The sequence below is a fragment of the Macrotis lagotis genome, chromosome 8 (assembly GCF_037893015.1).
Source record: "Macrotis lagotis isolate mMagLag1 chromosome 8, bilby.v1.9.chrom.fasta, whole genome shotgun sequence".
Taxonomy (NCBI): Eukaryota; Metazoa; Chordata; class Mammalia; order Peramelemorphia; family Peramelidae; genus Macrotis; species Macrotis lagotis.
Window position 1 is genome coordinate 560,313 of NC_133665.1, and position 21,848 is coordinate 582,160.

Here is a 21,848-nt window from a genome sequence, read left to right on the forward strand (position 1 = left end):
TGTCCCTGTGGTATCCCTGAAAATAGCTTCAAAAACCCTCAAAAGCTTGGGAAAGTGTGTCCTTCACACTGGAAGTAGAGTTTTAACAGAGTTAAAAATTAAGTCATCAGGGGAAATGAGCAAAGAACAGAAGAATAAAAATCCTACAATAGACAATTACTTTGAACCTATGGAAATCAAAATACACACTTAGAACATAATAAAGTCAAAGTTTCTGAATCTAAAGCCTCCAAGAAAAATAGGAATTGGTCTCAGGCTATGAAAAAGCTCGAAAAAGATTTTGAAAATCAAGGGAGGTAGAGGAAAAATTTGGAAGAGAAATGAGAGCAATACAGGAAAAATCATGAAAACTGAGGCATCAGTGTGGTAAAACAGAAAAAATACTGAAGATAATAACATCTTAAAAACCAGATTGAGTCAAAAGGAAAAAGCAGTCCAAAAATCCAATGAGGAGAAGAATGCCTTAAAAAGCAAACTGGCCAGATGGAAAAGGAAATATAAAATCTTTCTAAAGAAGACAACTCCTTCAAATGTAGAATGAAGCTAAGGAAAGCTGCTGACTTTGTGAGAAATCAAGAAACAATGAAACAAAACCAAAAGAATGAAAAAACTGGAAGAAAATATGAAATATTTCATTGGACAAACAACTTACCTGAAAAACAGATCCAGAAGAGATAATTTAAAAATTATTGGACTACCTGAAAGATAGGACCAAAAAAAGATACTCAACATCATTTTTCAAGAAAACAGTATCCTATAAGTAGAGGGTAAAATAGAAATTGAAAGAATTCACCAATTTCCTCTTGAAAGAGATCCCAAAATGAATATTGCCAGGAATATTATAGCCAAATTCCAAAATTCCCAAGTCAAGAGAAAATACTGAAGAAAGCATCAATTCAAATTTCATGGAGCTATAGTCAGGATTACACAAGACTAGCAGCTTCTACATTAAGGGGATAGTAAGACTTGGAATATAATATTCTGGAAGGAAAAACAGCTTGGATTACAACCAAGAATCAAGTATCCAGCAAATTTTCAGGGGCAAAGATGGACATTCAGTGTAATAGGGGACTTTCAAATTTTCTGGATGAAACAACAGAGCTGAACAGAAAATTCGATCTCCAAGTACAGAACTCAGGTGAAGCATAAAGAGGGTGGATGGGAAGGGAAAATCATGAGGAACTTAATGATGTTAAGCTGTGTGTATTCCTGCATGAGAAGATGATACAGATAACTCATATGAACCTTCTCATTTATTAGGGTAGTTAGAAGGACCATATATAGACAAGGAACAAGAAGTTGAATTTGAAGGCATAATATATTTAAAAAGATGGAGTTAATGAGGAATAAAGGAATGTTCTGGGAGGATGGGAGAGAGGAGAGAGAGAGAGAGAGAGAGAGAGAGAGAGAGAGAGAGAGAGAGAGAGAGAATGGGGTAAGTTGTTTCTCATAAAATAGACATAAAATAGCTTTAGCAGTGGAGTGGAAGGGGGGAAGGTGAGGGAGGAGTGAGTGAGCCTTCATTCTCATCAGAAGTGATTCAGAGAGAGAATAATGTACAAACTCAATAGGCTATAGAAATTTATCTTATCCTAGAGGAAAATAGAAAAAGAAAGGGATGGAAGAAAGGTGATGGGGGGGATGTATGTGATAGAAGAGAGGGATGATTGTGGGAAAAGGTAGTTAGATGCTACACACTTTTGAGGAGGGACAGGGTGAAAGGAGAGAGAGGATAGAATAAAGGGAGGTGGGAGGAAATAGGATGGAAGGAAATATAGCTAATAATAGAAACTGTGGGGGAAATATTGAAGCAGTTTCTCTGATAGACTTATGATAAAGAACGCTTTATTTTTCTTGAGGTTCTCTTTCTTTGTGGGGGAGGGGGTTATGTTTACTTTTACAACGTAACTATTGTAACTATTGTATAGCTACATTTTTTTTAGGTTTTTGCTAGGGTTAAGTGGCTTGCCTAAGGTCACACAGCTAAGTAATTATTAAGTGTCTGAGGCCAGATTTGAACTCAGGTACCCCTGACTCCATGGCTGGTGCTCTATCCAATGTACCACCTAGCTGCCCCATAGCTACAATTTTTAAACTAACTTGCTTTTTCTGTGGAGGAGTGGGATGGGAGGAAGAGAGAGAATTTGGAATTCAAGTTTTGGAAGCAAATGTTGAAACTTGTTTTTGCATGTAGCTAGAGGAAAAATTTTTAAATAAAATAAAAAAAATATCTCTACTTAATCTGTATAGTTCACTTGTTATTCTAATATTTCACATTTTTATTTTTTCAGTATTTTTATCTTATTCTTTCATGGAGTAATTAGCTTCTTTTTAGTCAATTTGAATTTTCAAAAAGTTATTTTCTTCAGAACACTTATGTACCTCCTTTACCAAGCTGTTAATTCTCTTTTCATATCTTTCTTGCACAACTCTCATCTGATTTTTAAAATCATTTTTTAGTTTCTTCTATAACGTTTTTAAGAATTTATGTTGAACTCATATGTAATCTGCCTTTTTCTTTGTGGTTTTGTTTGTATATATTTTCAAGGTATTGTCATCTTCTGGTTTTATGTATTGACATTCCTTGTCACCTTGAAAGCTCTTTATGGTTTTTTCTTATTTTAAAAAATGTGTTCATTCTTGCAGCCTGCTTCTTAAATTTGGACTGCTGGAACATGGGAATGATGATCAACTTTTATGGATTTGCTCATTCCATCAGTGTAACAGTCAGGGACAATTTTGGGCTATCTGTGATGGAGAATACCATCTGTATCCAGAGACAGAAGTGTGGGAGTTTGAACAAAGACCAAAGACTATTACCTTCAATTTTGGGGTAAAAAACCGTTATCTCATTATCTAATTTTGCTATTTCTTATACTTTATTTTTTTTCCTTAAGGATATGATTTCTCTCTCATCACACTCAACTTGGATCAATGTATACCATGAAAACAATGTAAAGACTAAAAGACTACCTTCTGTGGGGGTAGGGGAGGGGAAGCAAGAATAGGGGAAAAATTGTAAAACTCAAAATAAAAATCTTTCTAAAAAAATTTGTACTGCTGGGTTCTCTTCACTTCTGGGGTAAAGTCCCTGTGGGGAGTCTTATCTTACCTCAGTTTCTGTCATTTTATGTCCTCTTCCTTTAACAGGTCAGACTGGAGGTCTGCAAATTTTCAGTGTCCTCAGAATAGTGTGATCAGAATACAGGTCTGTTCACTGTCTTCTTGGTTTGAACTCTGAGTTCTTAATTTGTGTTTGGGAATGTTGACTTATGTGTGGTAGTTTCAGCAGATTGGGGCTGGCGCCCCCATCAGTATTTGCCTGCTGGGAGGTTCTGCACATTCAGAGTGACTGAACTGCTGGCTCTAACTTTGGTCTAAGACCCCTGCCCTGGACCTCTTTATCTCAATCCCTAAGGTGCCATAGACTAGAAAAATGATTTGTTGTGACTTTTTCTTGGCCTTCTAAATAATAATTAAGTCATTTTGGAAAACATCTTCTGGGCAAACTAGGCAAAAATGTTTCCTCTTACTTCATAATCTTGACTCAACTAATTATTGTTGTTCAGTTATGTCTGACTCTTCATGACACCCATGGACCATACTGTCCATGGGGTTTTCTTGGCAAAGATGCTACAGTGATTTGTCATTTCCTTCTCTGATGTAGTAAGTCAAACAGAGACTAAATAACTTGCCAGGCTCACTCAACTAGTAAGTGTCCGAGACTGGATCTGAACCATAGTCTCTCTGACTCCAGAACCAGCACTTTGACCATTGAACTATCTAAGTTGCTTCTAAACTCTTTCTGTAGTTTACAATTAACTTTGATTCTTCAGAGTTTTATTGTGCTGTGGTAATAAAGGATGCATTTACTATTTTTGGCTTCTCATATATGTATGTATATATGTATTTAGTATGCATGAATGTATGTATGTGTATATACTTCTCTATTTCAATTTAGTAATTGTCAGAGATTTCTTGTATTTAAATTTTATATATTTCTAGTTGGGTTATAGTTATCTGCTTTCTAGATCTGTTGAAGTTTGAATGAAATACCTCAAAGGCCTCAACTATTATAATTTTATTACCTATTTCCCCTACAAATATGCTAGCTTTTATTTAAGTATTTATATACTCTATCATATGAAGCATTTATAGTAAATATTAATGTATTAACTATGGTTCCTTTAAATATAATTTACCTCTTTATCTCTTAATCACTTATGGTTTTCACAGTTACCTTGTCTGAAATAATGATTGCTATTGCTGATTTTTCATTTTTTCTGAAGGATAATAAATTGTGCTTTTAACACTGGGAATCTTTATGTTTCAAGTATATTTCTTGTGAAGAATATTTTGGTATACTCTTTTCTAATCTGTTCTTCTGTCCTCTTATATTTTATAGGTGTCATTTCATTCACATTCATGGTCATGATGTTTAATTGTGCATTTTCCTTCAGCCTATCCTCATATATTTTACTCTCTTTACCCTACCTACTATTTAAAAAGAAGCTTGTGAGACAAGTGTATTTAAAATTAATAAATACACTGATTTTGCTGCATTGCCCTGCTTTTCATCTGTTCACCCACATCTGGGTTTTTTAAAATCTTTTCCCATTTTTTACTCCCCTGTCACTATCCTGTAGTGCTGTCCCAAAAGTTGTAGCTTATGACTATTTCTTCTCTTATTTTATTCCCAATAAAACTTCCTTTCCTCCTCTTCTTGCTTGTTTACTGGTTAAATTTAATATATTTTTTTTACACAAAACTTTTTGGATGTTTTTGCTAATGTGTATTCAAACCTGCTTGTGTAGTTCATAATAAGGTGAGATTCATTTGATCCTTGCTTCCTCCATCCTTTCTTCCATGTTTGATTTATCTTTATCCTGCATACAATTTTTCCCCTAGTATATTTGTTTTTCCCTCCCCCTTTTTTCTACACTTAAGATCATAGAAGTTAGAAACAACTAAAAAAATTACCCAAGACTTTCCATTTGCCTTATTTAATTCCCTTTATGACATCCTAGTGGACCCTTATTTTTTCTTTCACTAATAGAAGGTAAATATTTCTTGTTTCTGCAGTCCATTCTAATTGTTTTAATGCTTCAACTTTCCTAGATTCTCTTGATTCCTGTGTTAGTATTTAATGATTTGATTCAACTTTGATCTTTACATCCATGATACTTGGAAGTCCTCTATCTTTTTTTCTGCCATAGGATTATATATAGTTTGCAGGAAAAAAATATTCCTGCCTTTAAATATCTATGACTTTTGGAATATTGTTTTCTGTTATTTCCCAATGTTTAAAGTAATAGCTTCCAAGTCTTTTATGATCTTGAATCTGGTTCCTTGTTACTCAAACACTTTCTTTCTGGCTTCAGGCAATGTATTCAGTTTTCTTTTAGAAAATAACCAGTGGATTCTCTCATTTTCATTTTGCCCTTTGTTTCTAAGAAGTTTGGCAATTTACATTTATTTCTTGAAATATAGTATTCACCCTTTGGGGAGGGGGAATTATAGTTTTAAAATAGTGTTATGATTCTTAGATGATTTTTTCTTGATCTGTTTTTGAGGTCATTCTTAATAGGATATATATTTTCTTCAAATATCAAAGTCTGCTGATTTTGTTCTTATTTTTCTTTTTGTCTCACAGAATCCTGATTTTCTGTTTGGGTCATCCTCATTTATAAAGTAATATTTTGTTTTCTGTGGTTTTGTCTTCAGTTTCCCTGGTATCCTAATAACTTTTTATGATTGGCTTTTTGTTGTTGTTAACTCATTCTTCCAGACTACTTCTTGACTGTAGACTTGCTCTCTTCTGGGAGTGATGTCTGACTTGAGTCTCTGTCCTTTTATGTCTTTCTGCTTTCATAGTTCAGTATGGAGACCTGCAAGTTTTCAGTGTTTCCGGGGAGTAACAAAAATGGCTTCATCTCTTTGCTCACATTTGACCAGATTGAGAGAGTGGCTAAAAAGGGAATACCCCTTTGTTAACTAAAGGAACTGTCTCTTAGTTTATTGTGGTCATTTGTTAACGTGGAGGAGCCCCTTAAGTTTTCTTGAAAGACATATTTCTCTAAGTATATACCTCTAAATATGAACATTTCTACTGTTCTATTTATAAAAAAAATAGATCTATAAAGAATATAATACTAACTAGAGGCATAATTTTTTTAAATTTATTTTTATTAAAGCTATTATTTGAGTTTTACAATTTTCCCCCATCTTGCTTCCCTCCCCCCACCCCCACCCCACAGATAGCACTCTGTCAGTCTTTACTTTGTTTCCATGTTGTACCTTGATCCAAATTGGGTGTGATGAGAGAGAAATCATATCCTTAAAGAGAACAGAATTCTCAGAGGTAAAAAGATCAGACAATAAGATATCTGCTTTTTTTCTAAATTAAAGGGAATAGTCCTTGTACTTTGTTCAAACTCCACACCTCCTTATCTGGATACAGATGGTACTCTCCTTTGCAGACAGCCCAAAATTGTTCCCGATTGTTACACTGATGGAATGAGCAAGTCCTTCAAGGTTGAACATCACTCCCATGTTGCTGTTAGGGTGTACAGTGTTTTTCTGGTTCTGCTCATCTCACTCAGCATCAGTTCATGAAAATCCCTCCAGGTTTCCCTGAAATCCTGTCCCTCCTGGTTTCTAATAGAACAACAGTGTTCCATGACATACATATACCACAGTTTGCTAAGCCATTCCCCAATTGAAGGACATTTACTGGATTTCCAATTCTTTGCCACCACAAACAGGGCTGCTATAAGTGTTTTTGTACAAGTAATGTTTTTACCCTTTTTCCTCATCTCTTCAGGGTATAGACCCAGTAGTGGTATTGCTGGGTCAAAGGGTATGTACATTTTTGTTGCCCTTTGGGCATAGTTCCAAATAGCTCTCCAGAAGGGTTGGAGGAGTTCACAGCTCCACCAACAGTGTAATAGTGTCCCAGATTTCCCACATCCCTTCTAAAAATGATTATTATCCTTCCTGGCCATACTGGCCAATCTGACAGGTATGAGGTGGTACCTCAGGGAAGCTTTAATTTGCATTTCCTTAATAATTAATGATTTAGAGCATTTTTTCATATGGCTATGGATTACTTTGATCTCCTCATCTGTAAATTGCCTTTGCATATCCTTTGATCATTTGTCAATTGGGGAGTGGCTTTTTGTTTTAAAAATATGACTCAGTCCTCCATATATTTTAGAAATGAGTCCTTTGTCAGAATCATTAGTTGTAAAGATCGTTTCCCAATTTACTACATTTCTTTTGATCTTGGTTACATTGGTTTTATCTATGCAAAAGCTTTTTAATTTAATGTAATTGAAATCATCTAATTGGTTTTTGGTGATGTTCTCCATCTCTTCCTTAGTCATAAGCTGCTCCCCTTTCCATAGACCTGACAGGTAAACTAGTCCTTGATCTTCTAATTTGCTTATAGTATTATTTTTTATGTCTAAATCCTGTAACCATTTGGATCTTATCTTGGTAAAGGGTGTGAGGTGTTGGTCTAATCTAAGTTTCTTCCGTACTAACTTCCAATATTCCCAGCAATTTTTATCAAAGAGGGAGTTTTTAATCCCAATGGCCAGACTCTTTGGGTTTATCAAACAGCAGGTTACTATAATCATCTCCTGCTTTTACACCTAGTCTATTCCACTGGTCCACCACTCTATTTCTTAGCCAATACCAAACAGTTTTGACGACTGATGCTTTATAATATAATTTTAGATCTGGTAGGGCTAAGCCACCTTCCTTTGCACTTTTTTTCATTAAGCTCCTGGCAATTGTTGACTTTTTATTTCTCCATATGAATTTACTTACAATTTTTTCTAACTCATTAAAGTAATTTTTTGGAATTTTGATTGGTAGGGCACTAAACAGGTAGTTTAGTTTTGGTAGAATTGTCATTTTTATTATATTAGCTCTACCTATCCATGAGCAGTTGATATTTGCCCAGTTATTTAAATCTAATTTAATTTGCATGAGCAGTGTTTTATAATTGTTTTCAAAAGATTCTGAGTCTGTCTTGGCAAATAGACTTCCAAATATTTTATACTGTTTGAGGTTACTTTGAATGGGATTTCTCTTTCTAGCTCTTCCTGCTGTTTCTTGCTAGACATATATAGAAAAGTTGAGGATTTATGAAGGTTTATTTTATAACCTGCAACTTTGCTAAAATTGCTAATTGTTTCCAGTAGTTTTTTAGATGATTTTTTGGGATTCTCTAGGTAGACCATCATGTCATCTGCGAAGAGTGAGAGTTTTGTCTCTTCCTTCCCAATTCTAATTCCTTCAATTTCTTTTTCTTCTCTAATTGCTGATGCTAACATTTCTAATACAATATTGAATAGTAGTGGTGATAATGGGCACCCTTGTTTCACCCCTGATCTTATTGGGAATGCCTCTAGCCTCTTGGCATTGAGTATAATGATTGTTAATGGTTTTAGATAGATACTGCTAATTATTTTAAGGTACAGTCCATTTATTCCTATACTCTCTAGTGTTTTTAATAGGAATGGATGCTGTATTTTGTTTTGTTTTGTTTTTGCAAGGCAATGGGGTTAAGTGGCTTGCCCAAGCCAACACAGCTAGGCAATTATTAAGTGTCTGAGGCCGGATTTGAACTCAGGTACTCCTGACTCCAGGGCCGGTGCTTTATCCACTATACCACCTAGCTGCCCTGGATGCTGTATTTTGTCAAAAGCTTTTTCAGCATCTATTGATATGATCATATGATTTCTGATAGGTTTGTTGTTGATATAATTGAGTATACTAACAGTTTTCCTAATATTGAACCAACCTTGCATTCCCGGAATAAATCCTACTTGATCATAATATATTATCCTAGTGATGACTTGTTGTAGTCATTTTGCTAAGATTTTATTTAGGATTTTTGCATCTATATTCATCAGGGAAATAGGTCTATAATTTTTTTCTCTGTTTTAACTCTTCCTGGTTTAGGTAACAGTACCATATTGATTTCATAGAAAGAGTTAGGCAGAGTTCCATCTTTCCCTATTTTTCCAAAGAGTTTATGTAGGATTGGAACCAATTGTTCCTTAACTGTTTGGTAGAATTCACTTGTGAATCCATCAGGCCCTGGAGATTTTTTCTTAGGGAGTTCAATGATGGTTTGTTGAATTTGTTTTTCTGAGATAGGGTTGTTTAGGTATTTAATCTCTTCTTCATTTAATTTGGCAGCTTATATTTTTGTAAATATTCATCCATTTCACTTAGATTATCAAATTTATTGGCATAGAGTTGGGCAAAATAATTTCGAATTATTACTTTAATTTCCTCCTCATTGGTGGTGAGTTCACCGTTTCCATTTATGATACTAGCAATCTGGCTTTCTTCTTTCTTTTTTTTTAAATCAAATTGTCCAGAGGATTATCAATTTTATTGGTTCTTTTGGTTTTATTTATGAATTCAATAGATTTTTTTTTTGCTTTCGATTTTATTACTTTCTCCTTTAATTTTTAGAATTTCTAATTTGGTATTTAATTGGGAATTTTTAATTTGTTCTTTCTTTTTTATTTTAATTCGTTCTTTCTCTAATTTTTTAGTTGCATGTTTAGTTCATTGATTTTCTCTTTCTCTAATTTATTCATGTAAGCATTTAAAAATATAATATATCCCCTGAGAGCCACTTTGAGTGAATCCCATAGGTTTTGGTATGTTGTTTCATTATTGTCATTATCTAAGATAAAATGATTAATTCTTTCTACAATTTGTTTTGGTTCACTCATTCTTTAAAATGAGGTTATTCAGTTTCCAATTGGTTCTGGGTCTATACCTCCTTGGCCCAATATTGCATATGACTTATTGCTTTGTAATCTGAGAAAGATGTATTCACTATTTCTGCCTTTCTGCAATTGATCATCAGGTTTTTATGTCCTAGTATATGGTCAATTTTTGTTTAAGTACCATGTACTACAGAGAAAAAGGTATATTCCTTTCTATCCCCATTCAATTTCCTTCATAAGTCTACCATATCTAGCTTTTCTAACAATCCATTTACCTCCTTAACTTCTTTCTTGTTTATTTTATGATTCAATTTACCTAGATCTCATAGGTGGAGTTTGAAGTCTCCCACTAGTAGAGTTTTGCTGTCTATGTCTTCCTGTAGTTCTTTCAGCTTCTCCTCAAAGAATTTGGATGCTTATCCCATTGAGTGCATATATATTCAGTATTGAAATAACTTTATTGTCTATGGTAGCTTTTAGGAGGATAAAGTTTCCTTCCTTATCTCTTTTAACACTATCTATTTTTGCAGCTGCTTTGTCTGAGAAACTCAACATTTTACCTTTCCCCTATATGTATCTCTGCTTCAATTGAGTTTCTTGTAAGCAGCATATTGTAGGATTCTGGTTTTTAATCCACTCTACTATTCACTTATGTTTTAAGGGAGAGTTCATCCCATTCACATTCAAAGTTATGATTACTAATTCTTTATTCCCCTTCATGCTATCTTCCCTCTGTTTGTATTTTCCCCCTTTCCCCCCCTTATCCGCATTCCCCAATATTTTGTTTCTGAATACCACCCCCTTCAGGGTGTTTGCCCTTCTATATCACCCCCTCCCCTTTCTTTCCCCTTTCCCTTTTTCCCTTTTCCCTTCCCTTCCTTTTTTTTAGTTCCCCCTTTCCCCTCCCCCTCCCTTTCTCCATCCCCCCTCCCCCTTTCCCCTTTTAATACTTGAAAGGTTAGCTGTTTTTTAAGTTCACTGAGTATGTGTAAATTGACTTTAAGCCAAGTCTGATGAGAAGAAGATTTAGGTGTTTCTCATCTCCTCCCTTCTTCCCCTATATTACCATAGGTATTTTGTACCTCTTAGTGTAATGATATTTACCCCCTTTCAATCCCCTCCCTCCTCCTGTCTCCTTCTTGTCCCCCCTTTTAAGGAGGTAGTGTTTTTAAGAATCATTCTATCTGAGTCATAGAAAATTCTGAGTATCTGTCACTTCTAGCTAAGTACATTCTGTCTAATAGAGTTAAAATTCTTGAGAGTTATTAGAGTCTTTCTCCCAAGTGAGGTTATAGCCAGTTTCATCCCATTGGATAGCAGTCTCATGGATAGGTCATGAACTTCCTTCACTTCTGGCTAGGTATATTCCCTCTGTTAGAGTTACTATTCTCAAGATTTATGAGAATCTTTTCCCCAATGCTGGGATATAGCCAGTTTCAACTTACTGGATAGCAGTTTTTGGTTTTTTTTACCTTTCCATGTGTCTCTTGAACCTCCTGTTTGATGTCCACATTTTCTATTTAGCTCTGGTCTTTTCATCAGAAATTATTGGAATTCTTCCATTTAGTTAAATGTCCATCTTTTTCCCTGGAAGAGAAGGCTCAGCTTTGCAAGATAGTGGATTCTCTTGGCTGCATTCCAAGTTCCTTTGTTCTTCAAAAAAATCTAGTTCTTGGCCCTTAGATCCCTTAATGTTGATGAAGCCAGGTCCTTTGTAATCCTTAATGTGGCTCTTTGATAGTTAAATTGTTTCTTTCTGGCTGCCTGCAGGAGTAGCTCTTTTATCTGATAGTTCTGGAATTTGGCCACAACATTCCTTGGTATTTTCATTTTAGGATCCTTTTCTGGAGGGGATCCATGTATTCTTTCAATAACTCCTTTGCCCTCTGGTTCCATGATATCAGGGCAATTTTCCATCACTAGATCCTGTAATATTAAGTCCAGGCTTTTTTTTTTCTCTTCAGTGTTTTCAGGAAGTCCAATAATTCTCAGGTTGCCCCTCCTCAACTCATTCTCAAGGTTGGTGGTTTTGCTGATAGGGTGTTTTACATTTTCTTCTATTTTTTCTATTTTTTGATTTTGTTTAACAGGCTCTTGCCATCTCATGAAGTCATTAGTTTCTGCAAACTCCATTCTTTTTTTTAGGGAGCAGTTTTCTTCATTAACCTTTCCCAACTGCTTTTCTATTTGGTCAATTCTACTTTTGAAAGAGCTTTCCATTTAACCAATTGAGGTTTTGAGAGAATTATTTTCTTTTTTGCATTTGCCCAATTGAGGGTCTGAGAGAATTATTCTCATTTTGTATTTGTCCATTTGATGATCTGAGAGATTTATTCTCATTTTGTACTTGTCCAATTGAGGATCTGAGAGATTTATTCTCATTTTGTATTTGACCAATTGTGTTTTCTTGTTGCAAGGTATTAATTGTCTCTTCCAAATTTTCCAGTTGATTTTTAAACTCCTCTTTATTTCTTCAAGGATGTCTTTCTGTTCTGGAGACCAGATCATATTCTCCTCAGAGATTCTAGGTCTCTCTGAGTTAGAGTCTTTTCCTTCCAAGAATTTTTCTATGGATCCACCTTTCTGCTGACCTTTCTTCATTGAGTTGGGGAGGGGCTGGTTCACAGGGGTTTGGTGTTGGGATCCCTAGAGGTTTTACTCATTGAGTGCAATTTCTCTGGCTGGCCAGTAGGAGGTGCTGGTTGCTTTCTCTGGTTTGTCTGTGCCCTTGATTGAGGCCTTCTCCTTTAGCTTGAAGGGAGGGATTGATGCTATTGAATCCTTTTGCCTTCTATCAATGTTGGGTTTTACCCTGGGGTGAGGTCATTCCTCTCCCTATTGTCAGCTGAGCTGGTTCTACTGCTCACACACTTGTGCCTGAGGCAGAAGTAGTCTGTGATTGTGTTTGTTCTGGGAAGAGGCCTCAGCTGCAATGGAGGCATGGACTCAGAGTTCCTCAGACCAGAGGAGCCCAGGGATGGTGTGCACAGCTCTCCTGCACCAGAACTCTCCCCCCAGCCCTGTCAGCAAGCTCCAGAGGGTCAGCAATGACTCCAGTGCCTCTACTCCCTAGTTGACTCAAGTGTCCCCCCCCATCCATCTAGCCTTACCAGTGATCAAGCAGGTATGCCTCTCGGGCCCTCAGGCTCCCCAGCTCCAATTCAGCCTCTAATCTGGCTGATCTGGGGTGATCCACCCTCTGTGCCCAGACTCACCCAGGGCTACAAAAGAAAAATCCTGAGGTAGATGTTCTTTCTCCTGGCTTTTCTTTATGGGTTGTGCGGGTCGGATTTCTGTTAAGAGGTTTGTTTCACATCATAGATGGGGAAAGATCAGGAAACTTTAGAACTGTGCCTGTCTTCTCTCTGCCATCTTGGCTTGAAGTCCTGCCTTTTTTTAAGATGTTATTTTCTTTGATTTTTTTTGTTTCCTTTATCAAACTGTAATCTGATTTTCATGATTTTTCTTGCATTGCTCTTATTTCTCTTCCCAATTTTTCCTCTACTTATCCTACTTGATTTTCAAAATTATTTTGAGGTTTTGGCCTGAGAGTAATTTATATTTTTCTCGGAGGCTTTGGGTACAGGAGTTTTGACTTTGTTATCTTCTTCTGAGTGTATGTTTTCATCTTCCTTGTCATTATAGTAAGATGTTATTTTCTTTGATTCTTTTTGTTTCCTTTATCAAACTGTAATCTGATTTTCATGATTTTTCTTGAATTGCTCTTATTTCTCTTCCCAAATTGACCAGAGGTTTATCAATTTTATTGTTTTTTTTCAATAATACCGACTTTTGGTTTTATTTATTAACTCAATAGTTTTTTTACTTTCGATTTTATTAATTTCTCCTTTAATTTTTAGAATTTCTAATTTGGTATTTGATTGTGGGTTTTTGATTTGTTCTTTCTCTAATTTTTTTAGCTGCATGTTTAGTTCATTGATTTCCTCTTTCTCCAATTTATTCATATAAGCACTTAGAGCTATAATATATCCCCTGACAGTCGCTTTGCTTGAATCCCATAGGTTTTGGTATGTTGTTTCATTATTATCATTATCTAAGATAAAATGGTTAATTCTTACTATAATTTGTTTTTTGGTCCACTCATTTTTTAAAATGAGGTTATTCAGTTTCCAATTTATTCTGGGTCTATATCTCCTTGGCCCAGTATTGCTTATGACTTTTATTGTATTGTGATCTGAGAAAGATGTATTTACTATTTCTGCCTTTCTGCAGTTGATCATTAGGTTTTTTATGTCCTAGTACATGGTCAATTTTTTTTTTAATTTAACAAAGCTTTATTTTACTGCTTAGTAGTGCACTAGCCTTGAAAACCATGATATTACTGGCCAAAGTTTTAGGAAATTACTGTTTGAGTTAAGAAATAAAAAACAACTCTAGGAATGCTGTGGGGAAGATCATGGAGGTCCACCTGTCTCTTGGAGGCACAATGAAGCAGTTTGCTTGTACCACTGTCTTTTTGCAGTTGAAGAAGGGTCTCCTAAATAATCATGAATATCACACCACTTTTCTTTACAAGGGGACCGGAAGAGACTCTGTTTCCTCTAGGCAGTCATCATATGTTGCTTGGTAGTCTTCATGTGGCTTAATCATGATCACACAAGTTGGTCACTTAGAGCCAGCAGCTGCTCCCAGATCCGTTTTTGAGGGAACGTAGGCATAAGGCATACTCAGATCTTCACACATAATAGGGAGATGGCAGTATACCTCAATGGGTAGTGTGTCTCCAGCCAAAACCATTATCCCCTTTTCTCCTTTGTTGAGGAATTTCTGAACTTCCTTCATGCCTCGCCAGATCTGCTTCTGCTTCATGGCTTTCTTGATGCACTTCTACAGCTTCCTAGTCAGGCGGCAGGAGGCCAGAGGCTGCGCGATGGGGTTCAGGTTTGACAGCATCTCTTCGTACGTGCGCTCGGGAGCCCCAGAACTCTCCGGTGCCGCCTCTGAATCCTCCACTTCCCTTTTAACTTTGGTCATATTGGCAGCACCGACAGCTACCCAATGTGCAGGCTTCCATGGTCAATTTTTGTATAAGTTCCGTTCACTGCAGAGAAAAAGGTATATTCCTTTCTATCCCCATTCAGTTTCCTCCATAAGTCTACCATATCTAATTTTTCTAACAATCCATTTACCTCCCTAATTTCTTTCTTGTTTGTTTTATGATTCGATTTATCTAGATCTGATAGCGGGAGGTTGAGGTCTCCCACTAGTAGAGTTTTGCTGCCTATGTCTTCCTATAGTTCTTTCAGCTTCTCCTCTAAGAATTTGGGTGTTGTCCCACTGGGTGCATATATATTCAATATTGAAATGACTTTATTGTCTATGGTACCTTTTAGGAGGATAAAGTTTCCTTCCTTATCTCTTTTAACGCTTTCTATTTTTACTGCTGCTTTGTCTGAGATAAGGATTGCTACCCCTGCTTTTTTTTACTTCAGCTGAAGCAAAATATATTTTGCTCCAACCTTTTACCTTTACTCTATATGTATCTCTCTGCTTCAAATGAGTTTCTTGTAAGTAGCATATTGTAGGATTCTGGTTTTTAATCCACTCTGCTTTTGCTTACGTTTTAAGGGAGAGTTCATCCCATTCACATTCAGGGTTATGATTACTAATTCTTTATTGCCCTCTGTGCTATATTCCCTCTGTTTGTATTTTTCCCCCTGTGCTATATTCCCTCTGTTTGTATTTTTCCCCCTTTCCCCCCCTTTATCCGTATTTCCCAATATTTTGTTTCTGAATACCACCTCCTTCAGTATGGTTGCCCTCCTATATCACACCCTCCCCTTTCTTTCCCTTTTCCCTTTTTCCCTTTTCCCTTCCCTTCCTTCTGTTATTTCCCCTTATTTCCCCCACTCCTCTTCCCTTTCTCTGTCCCCCCCTCCCCTTTTCCCCTTTGAATACTTGAAAGGTTAGATGTTTTATAAGTTAACTGAGTATGTGTAGGTTGACTTTAAGCCAAGTCTGATGAGAAGAAGATTCAGGTGTTTCTCCTCTGCTCCCTTCTTCCCCTCCATTACCATAGGTTTTTTGGTACCTCTTAGGGTAATGAAATTTGTCCCATTCAATCCCCTCCCTCCTCCTGTCTCTTTCTTGTCCCCCCTTTTTAGGGAGGTAATGTATTTTTTTAGATCATTCTATCTAAGTCATAGAAAATTCTGAGCCTCTGTCCCTTCTAGTTCAGTATATTCTATTGAATAGAGTCAAAATTCCTGAGAGTTATTAGAGTCTTCCTCCCAAGTGGGGTTAAAGCCAGTTACATCCCATTAGATAGCAGTCTCATGGATAGGTCATGGATGTCCATCATTTCTGGCTACGTATATTCTCTCTGTTAGAGTTACATTACTCAGGATTTATGAGGGTCTTTTTTTCTTCTTTTTTTCCTCCCCCATGCTGGGATATAGCCAGTTTCAACTTACTGGATTGCATTTTTTTTCCTTTTACCGCCCCCCCCTTTTAGCCTTTTCATGTGTCTCTTGAACCTCCTGTTTGATGTCCAAATTTTCTGTTTAGCTCTTGTCTTTTCATCAGAAATTTTTGGAATTCTTCCATTTCGTTAAATGTCCATCTTTTTCCCTGGAAGAGAAGGCTCAGCTTTGCAGGAAAGTAGATTCTTGTCTGCATTCCAAGCTCCTGTGCTCTTCGAAATATCTCGTTCCAGGCCCTTTGATCCCTTAAAGTTGATGCAGCCAGGTCCTGAGTGATCCTTACTGTGGCTCCTTGATATTCAAATTGTTTCTTTTGGGCTGCTTGCAGGATTTTCTCTTTTATCTGATAGTTCTGGAGTTTGGCCACAACATTCCTTGGTGTTTTCATTTTAGGATCTTTTTCTGGTGGGGATCGATGTACTCTTTCAATAACTACTTTACCCTCTGATTCCATGATATCAGGGCAGTTTTCTATCACTAGATCCTGTAATATTAAGTCCAGGCTTTTTTTCTCTTCAATGTTTCCAGGAAGTCCTATAATTTTCAGGTTGCCCCTCCTCGATCTATTTTCGAGGTCAGTGTTTTTGTTGATGAGGTATTTTACATTTGCTTCTATTTTTTCTGTTTTTTGATTTTGTTTAACTGACTCTTGCTGTCTCATGGAGTCATTAGTTTCTGTAGACTCAATTTTTTTTTGGGGGGAGGAGTTTTCTTCATTAACTTTTTGCAACTCCTTTTCCAATTGGTCAATTCTACTTTTGAAAGAACTTTCCATTTGACCAATTGAGGTTTTGAGAGAATTAATTTATTTTTGCATTTACTCATTCGAGGGCCTGAGAGATTTATTCTCCTTTTGTGTTTGTCCAGTTGTACTTTCTAAGGTTTTGTTTTCTTGTTGCAAGGTTTTAATTGTCTCTCCCAAATTTTTAAGTTCCTTCCTTATTTATTCAAGGAAGTCTTTCTGTGCTGGAGACCAGATTGTATTCTCCTCAGAGGTTCCAGGTCTCTCTGAGTTGGGGTCTTTCCCTTCCAGGAATTTTTCTATGGATCCACCTTTCCACTGACCCTTCTTCATTATGCTAAGACCATGAGTTGGGGGGGGGCTGGTTCACCTGGGCTTGGGATCGCTAAAGGCTTTACTGGGTGCACTTTCTCTGGCTGGCCAGTAGGAGGTGCTGGTTGCTTTCTCTGGAGTGTCTGTGACCTTGGTTGTGAGGCCTTCTCCCTTTGCTTGAGGGAAGGAATTGGATCTATTGAATTCTTCTGCCTTCAATCAATGGTGAGCTTTACCCTGGCCTGAGGTCATTCCTCAGCTGGGCTGGTTCTTTTGCTCACACACCTGGGCCTGAGGCAGAAGTAGTTTGCAATTGTTTGTTTTGGAGGGGGCCTCCGTGCAATGGAGGTGTGGACTCAGAGTTTCTCAGACCTGAGGAGCCCAGTGATGGTGTCCGCAGCTCTCCTGCACCAGACCTCTCCCTGCAGCCCCTTTCCCAAGCTCCAGGGGGACAGCACCAACACCAGCGCCTCTGCTTCCCCATGGACCCAAGCCCCTTTTGTCCAGCCCCACCGCTGATCCAGCAGGTCCGGCTCTCAGGCCCTCAGACTCCCGGTTCCAATTCAGCTGTTGATCTGGCTGATCCCAGGCTGATCTTCCCTCGGAGCTCAGACTCACCTGCGGGTACTCAGCCAAGGCTGCTGTGTGAGACAAATCCTGAGGCAGATGTTCTTTCTCCTGGCTTTTCTTTCTAGGTTTTGTGGTTTGGATTTCTTTTAAGAGGTTTTTTTCATGTGATAGATGGGGAAGAGTTCAGGAGACTTTAGAACTGTGCCTGTCTTCTCTCCGCCATCTTGGCCAGAAGTTGGGGCATATAATTTTTCTCCGCCATCTTGGCCAGAAGTCGAGGCATATAATTTTTAAGTGTTAGCATGTATTACTTAAAAATATATTATATTCTGTTTTAGGAGTCTGGTACTAAGTTTCTCAAATTCTGGTATGATTTGGAGAGTGTCTGCATAAAAAAATTCTAATTTGGATTTTTTCTGTTCTCAATACAGAAATTATTAGAAGTGTAGCTGCAAGTGCCTGGGATGCCACTATTTAAAGTACCATTTAGAAATCAAAAAGAAATTGGTAAGTATTTTTAAAAAGCATAGAGTGACAAAGTATGTTATTTTCTTGGACTTTTTCTTGTAGCTTGTCACTCAAGAAAGGAAATTGTTTGTTTTAATAAATTCTTTATGCTTTTAATTGTTTACCTTGTTACTACTGCACATGTGATATGTATGTATATGTCTATATAGAATTTTTCTGTTGAATGTATTTCTACTATATTTTCCCTGTGGATAAATGAAAAATTTTCTTTCTTTTGTCCAGTTCAGGAGAAAGTAATGTTCATGGGATACTTTGTCTTCCCTCACCCCTTTCTCCATGTTTACATGCTTTTTACCCTACACATTCTTATTATATGAGGTAAAGAAGTCCTTCCCTTTCCTTTTCTTTTCTTACAACTGTGAAGGCATAGAGAAGGTTAAGTAAGACAAATAGAGCATCTTAAATATCTTCTTCTCCTGAAGGAGAAAATATAAAGAATAGGAAGAAAAGGAAAGGAAAGGAAAGGAAAATTAGGTAGACAGGAAGGCTCAGTAAGTCAATAAACATTTGTTGAGTGCCTCCTGTATGTTAGGCACTGTGTGAAATGCTGGGGAAAAGATAGTTTCTGCTGTCAAAGAGTTCACAGACCAGTTAAATATACAAATATATAAATTATATATACATATATGTGTGTGTGTGTATGTATATGTATATATACATATATATATATATATATATATATATATATATATATATATATGCTAAATGGAGAGAATTGTTTTTGGAATTATTTTTGCAAGGCATGGAGGTTAAGTGACTTGCCCAAGATCACACAGCTAGGAAATTATAAAGTGTCTGAGGCCACATTTGAACACAGATCCTCCTGACTCCAGGGTCAGTGCTCTATTCACTGCACCATGTAACTGTATATAGCATCTCTAAGGTTTCAATTTGTACCCATTAGATTGTTAAAGATGACAAAAGAGGAAAAGGCCAGTTGTTGGATGGGGCAGTAGGAAAACAAAGACATACATGCACTATTGATAAAATTGCAAATTGGTCTAGGCATTCTGGAGAGCCATTTGGAACTCTGCCCCTAGTCTCTAAAATATGCAAACCCCTTTTTTTCCCCCTCTAACTACATGTAATAGTAGTTTTCAACAATCATTTTATTTGTAAGATTTTGAGTTTTACATTTTTCTTCCTTCTTTCCCTTCCTCCTTGACAGAAAGCAATCTGATATAAACTATACATGTTTAACTATGCTAAACATAGATCTATATTAATCAATACATATTGATTTTTACTAAGTGATAGTCTATTAGAGCTAAACCCCAAAAAGATCAAAGAAAGAAAAATGCACAATGTTATTTATAGTACCTCTTTTTTATAGTAACAAGAAACTAGAAACTAAGGGGGTGCTCATCTATTGTGATATGGCTAAACCAATTACAATACATGATTAGAATGGAATATTATTAAATCATGAAAAATTCAGAAGACTGAACTGATGCAAAGTGAAGTGAGTCGAACCAGGGATCTAAGTTATACAATGACATCATTATAAGGGAAAATCACTTTGGGAGATTCAGTGCACTGAGTAATTATAATTCCAGAGTAATAGTGAGGAAACATGCTGTTTCATGAGTGATGAACTCAATATGCAAAACAGTATATATATTTCTGGACATGACCAGTGTGGGGATTTGTTTTGTTTGACTGTGTGTATTTGTTAAATAGCTTTGTTTTTCTTTTTTTCTAGTGGATTATAGAATAACATAGTGAAGGGGGGGGTAAAGTTAAGATAGGAAAGAGGAAAGCAGAAAAAAAGAAAGGAATGGAGGAGAAACAGTCATTGAAACATTGGTTTTTGTTTTTTTAATACTGAGTACAAGCAATCAAACCATATTTGAAAGCTGCAATTTAAATTTATTATAAAAAAGCAAGGTAGACATAATAGAGATTAGCTTTTTTTCATGAAATATCCTTTTTTTTCTGCTTTATTACCTAGAAATGCCTATTTTATTCAGTCCAGAATTCTTAAAATGGGGGGGGGGGGAAGTCTGACTATTTTCCTTTACTCAGGAAATTTCTATGTTTTCTTATTGTCTTTAAAATGAAATACAACTATTTAACTTGGAATTACAAGCCCCTCATAATTTGACTTCAGACCCATTCCAAAACTGCACTTCTTTCCTACCTCTGCCTCTTAGAATCATTGGCTTTTTTCAAGATTCAGCTCATATGTCACTCCATTCCTTTTCCTGATTCTGTTGGTTTTAAGTAATCTCACCCTCCTCAAATAATCATTGCTAACTGTTGACAAATATCTGTCAGTAGAATGTTATATCCTTGAAAATTGTGGTTGTTTTTATTTTCTTTTTCTATGCCCACTACCTAATAGGTGTTTATATTATATTGAACTGGATATGTTAGGAAGTCACCCAGAACAGTCTTGAGACCCCCTCTAGCAAGCTCAGGTGGATAGTAAATATATGCCAACTAATACCATTTTTTTTCAGGGATTCCCTTCAGATGGGGGATGGGAGATGGGAACCAAGATATGATGTTCCATTTGTAATTTCTATTCAAGGTGCCCTCTTCAAAACTAGGGAATTGTTTAGTTATTAACTAAAATAATAAATGGATCACAGGCAAATAAGTATACTGGTTATGACTCTATTACATCCTAGTTCCATCTGGGTTTTCTTCTTTTTGTTTCTATTTTCCTTTACTTTATATTTTTTCCCAGTATTTAACAGTTTCTGGCACAGAGTAACAGTTTACTGAATGCTTTAGGATTTCCAAAAGTGTTGGAGTGATAGGTCATTATTTCTCACCTTGTTTCTAGGATAATCATTTTCCATATTTTACAATCATGGGTATTTGCCTTTCCTCTTTGGGCATTTGAGTCAGAGATTTTTTTAAAAGACTGATACTAAAAAGGAATTTTGGAGGAATAAAACAAATGTATAGGCTATAATAATTGTTAAGTTACATATCCAAAGAATATAAAACTAAACTCTCCCTTTACTTCAACATCAATTCAAATGCAAACTTTCTGAGTAATTAACCTGCTATCCATCTGAGAAAGGTTGCTTCTGGTCTGTTTTAGCTCAATTTGGGGTTTCTCTTCTATTCCAAAGGTGGAACCCCATCTGACTTTTCCTACTAACTCTTAGAGTCAATGTTTTTGGTAATAATCAGGCCTACTTTATAGCACAGCCCACTCCTTCAGACAGGGTTAGTTAGACTTCACTCCCTTCCCCAGAGGAGGGCTTTCCTGAAAGCTTCTCACTGGTTTAAAATACCCTATATAGACAGCAATGGTACAGATACACTACTAAGAGCTATTATCTGGCTCATTTTTTCAATTGGCAAGTAGTCTTTCTCAGTTGGCTTAGCAAATTTTCCATTACTTCTTTTCTCTTGAACACTGTCTGTTTCCCCTATGTGTAATAGTCGATTACAGTGGTCTTTACAGAGACTCCTCATTTTCTGGGACCTCTTTGAAAATAAGCCAGTTATCCAGACTCTTATAACTACTTTCTGTAG

The 21,848-nt window shown here is 36.5% G+C and overlaps 1 protein-coding gene and 1 pseudogene across 1 annotated transcript in view; one reads left to right on the top strand and one right to left on the bottom strand.

Annotated features, from left to right (window-relative positions):
* LOC141495157 (phospholipid-transporting ATPase FetA-like) overlaps nucleotides 1-21,848 on the top strand; it is a 234,624-nt gene that overhangs the window by 55,524 nt on the left and 157,252 nt on the right. The window contains exon 2 of the mRNA XM_074196153.1: nucleotides 18,257-18,332. Within this exon, the coding sequence (XP_074052254.1) occupies nucleotides 18,290-18,332 (43 nt within the window). The 5' untranslated portion in view covers nucleotides 18,257-18,289. The remainder of the gene's footprint in view (nucleotides 1-18,256; nucleotides 18,333-21,848) is intronic.
* LOC141494689 (H/ACA ribonucleoprotein complex subunit 2 pseudogene) lies at nucleotides 13,943-14,856 on the bottom strand (annotated as a pseudogene).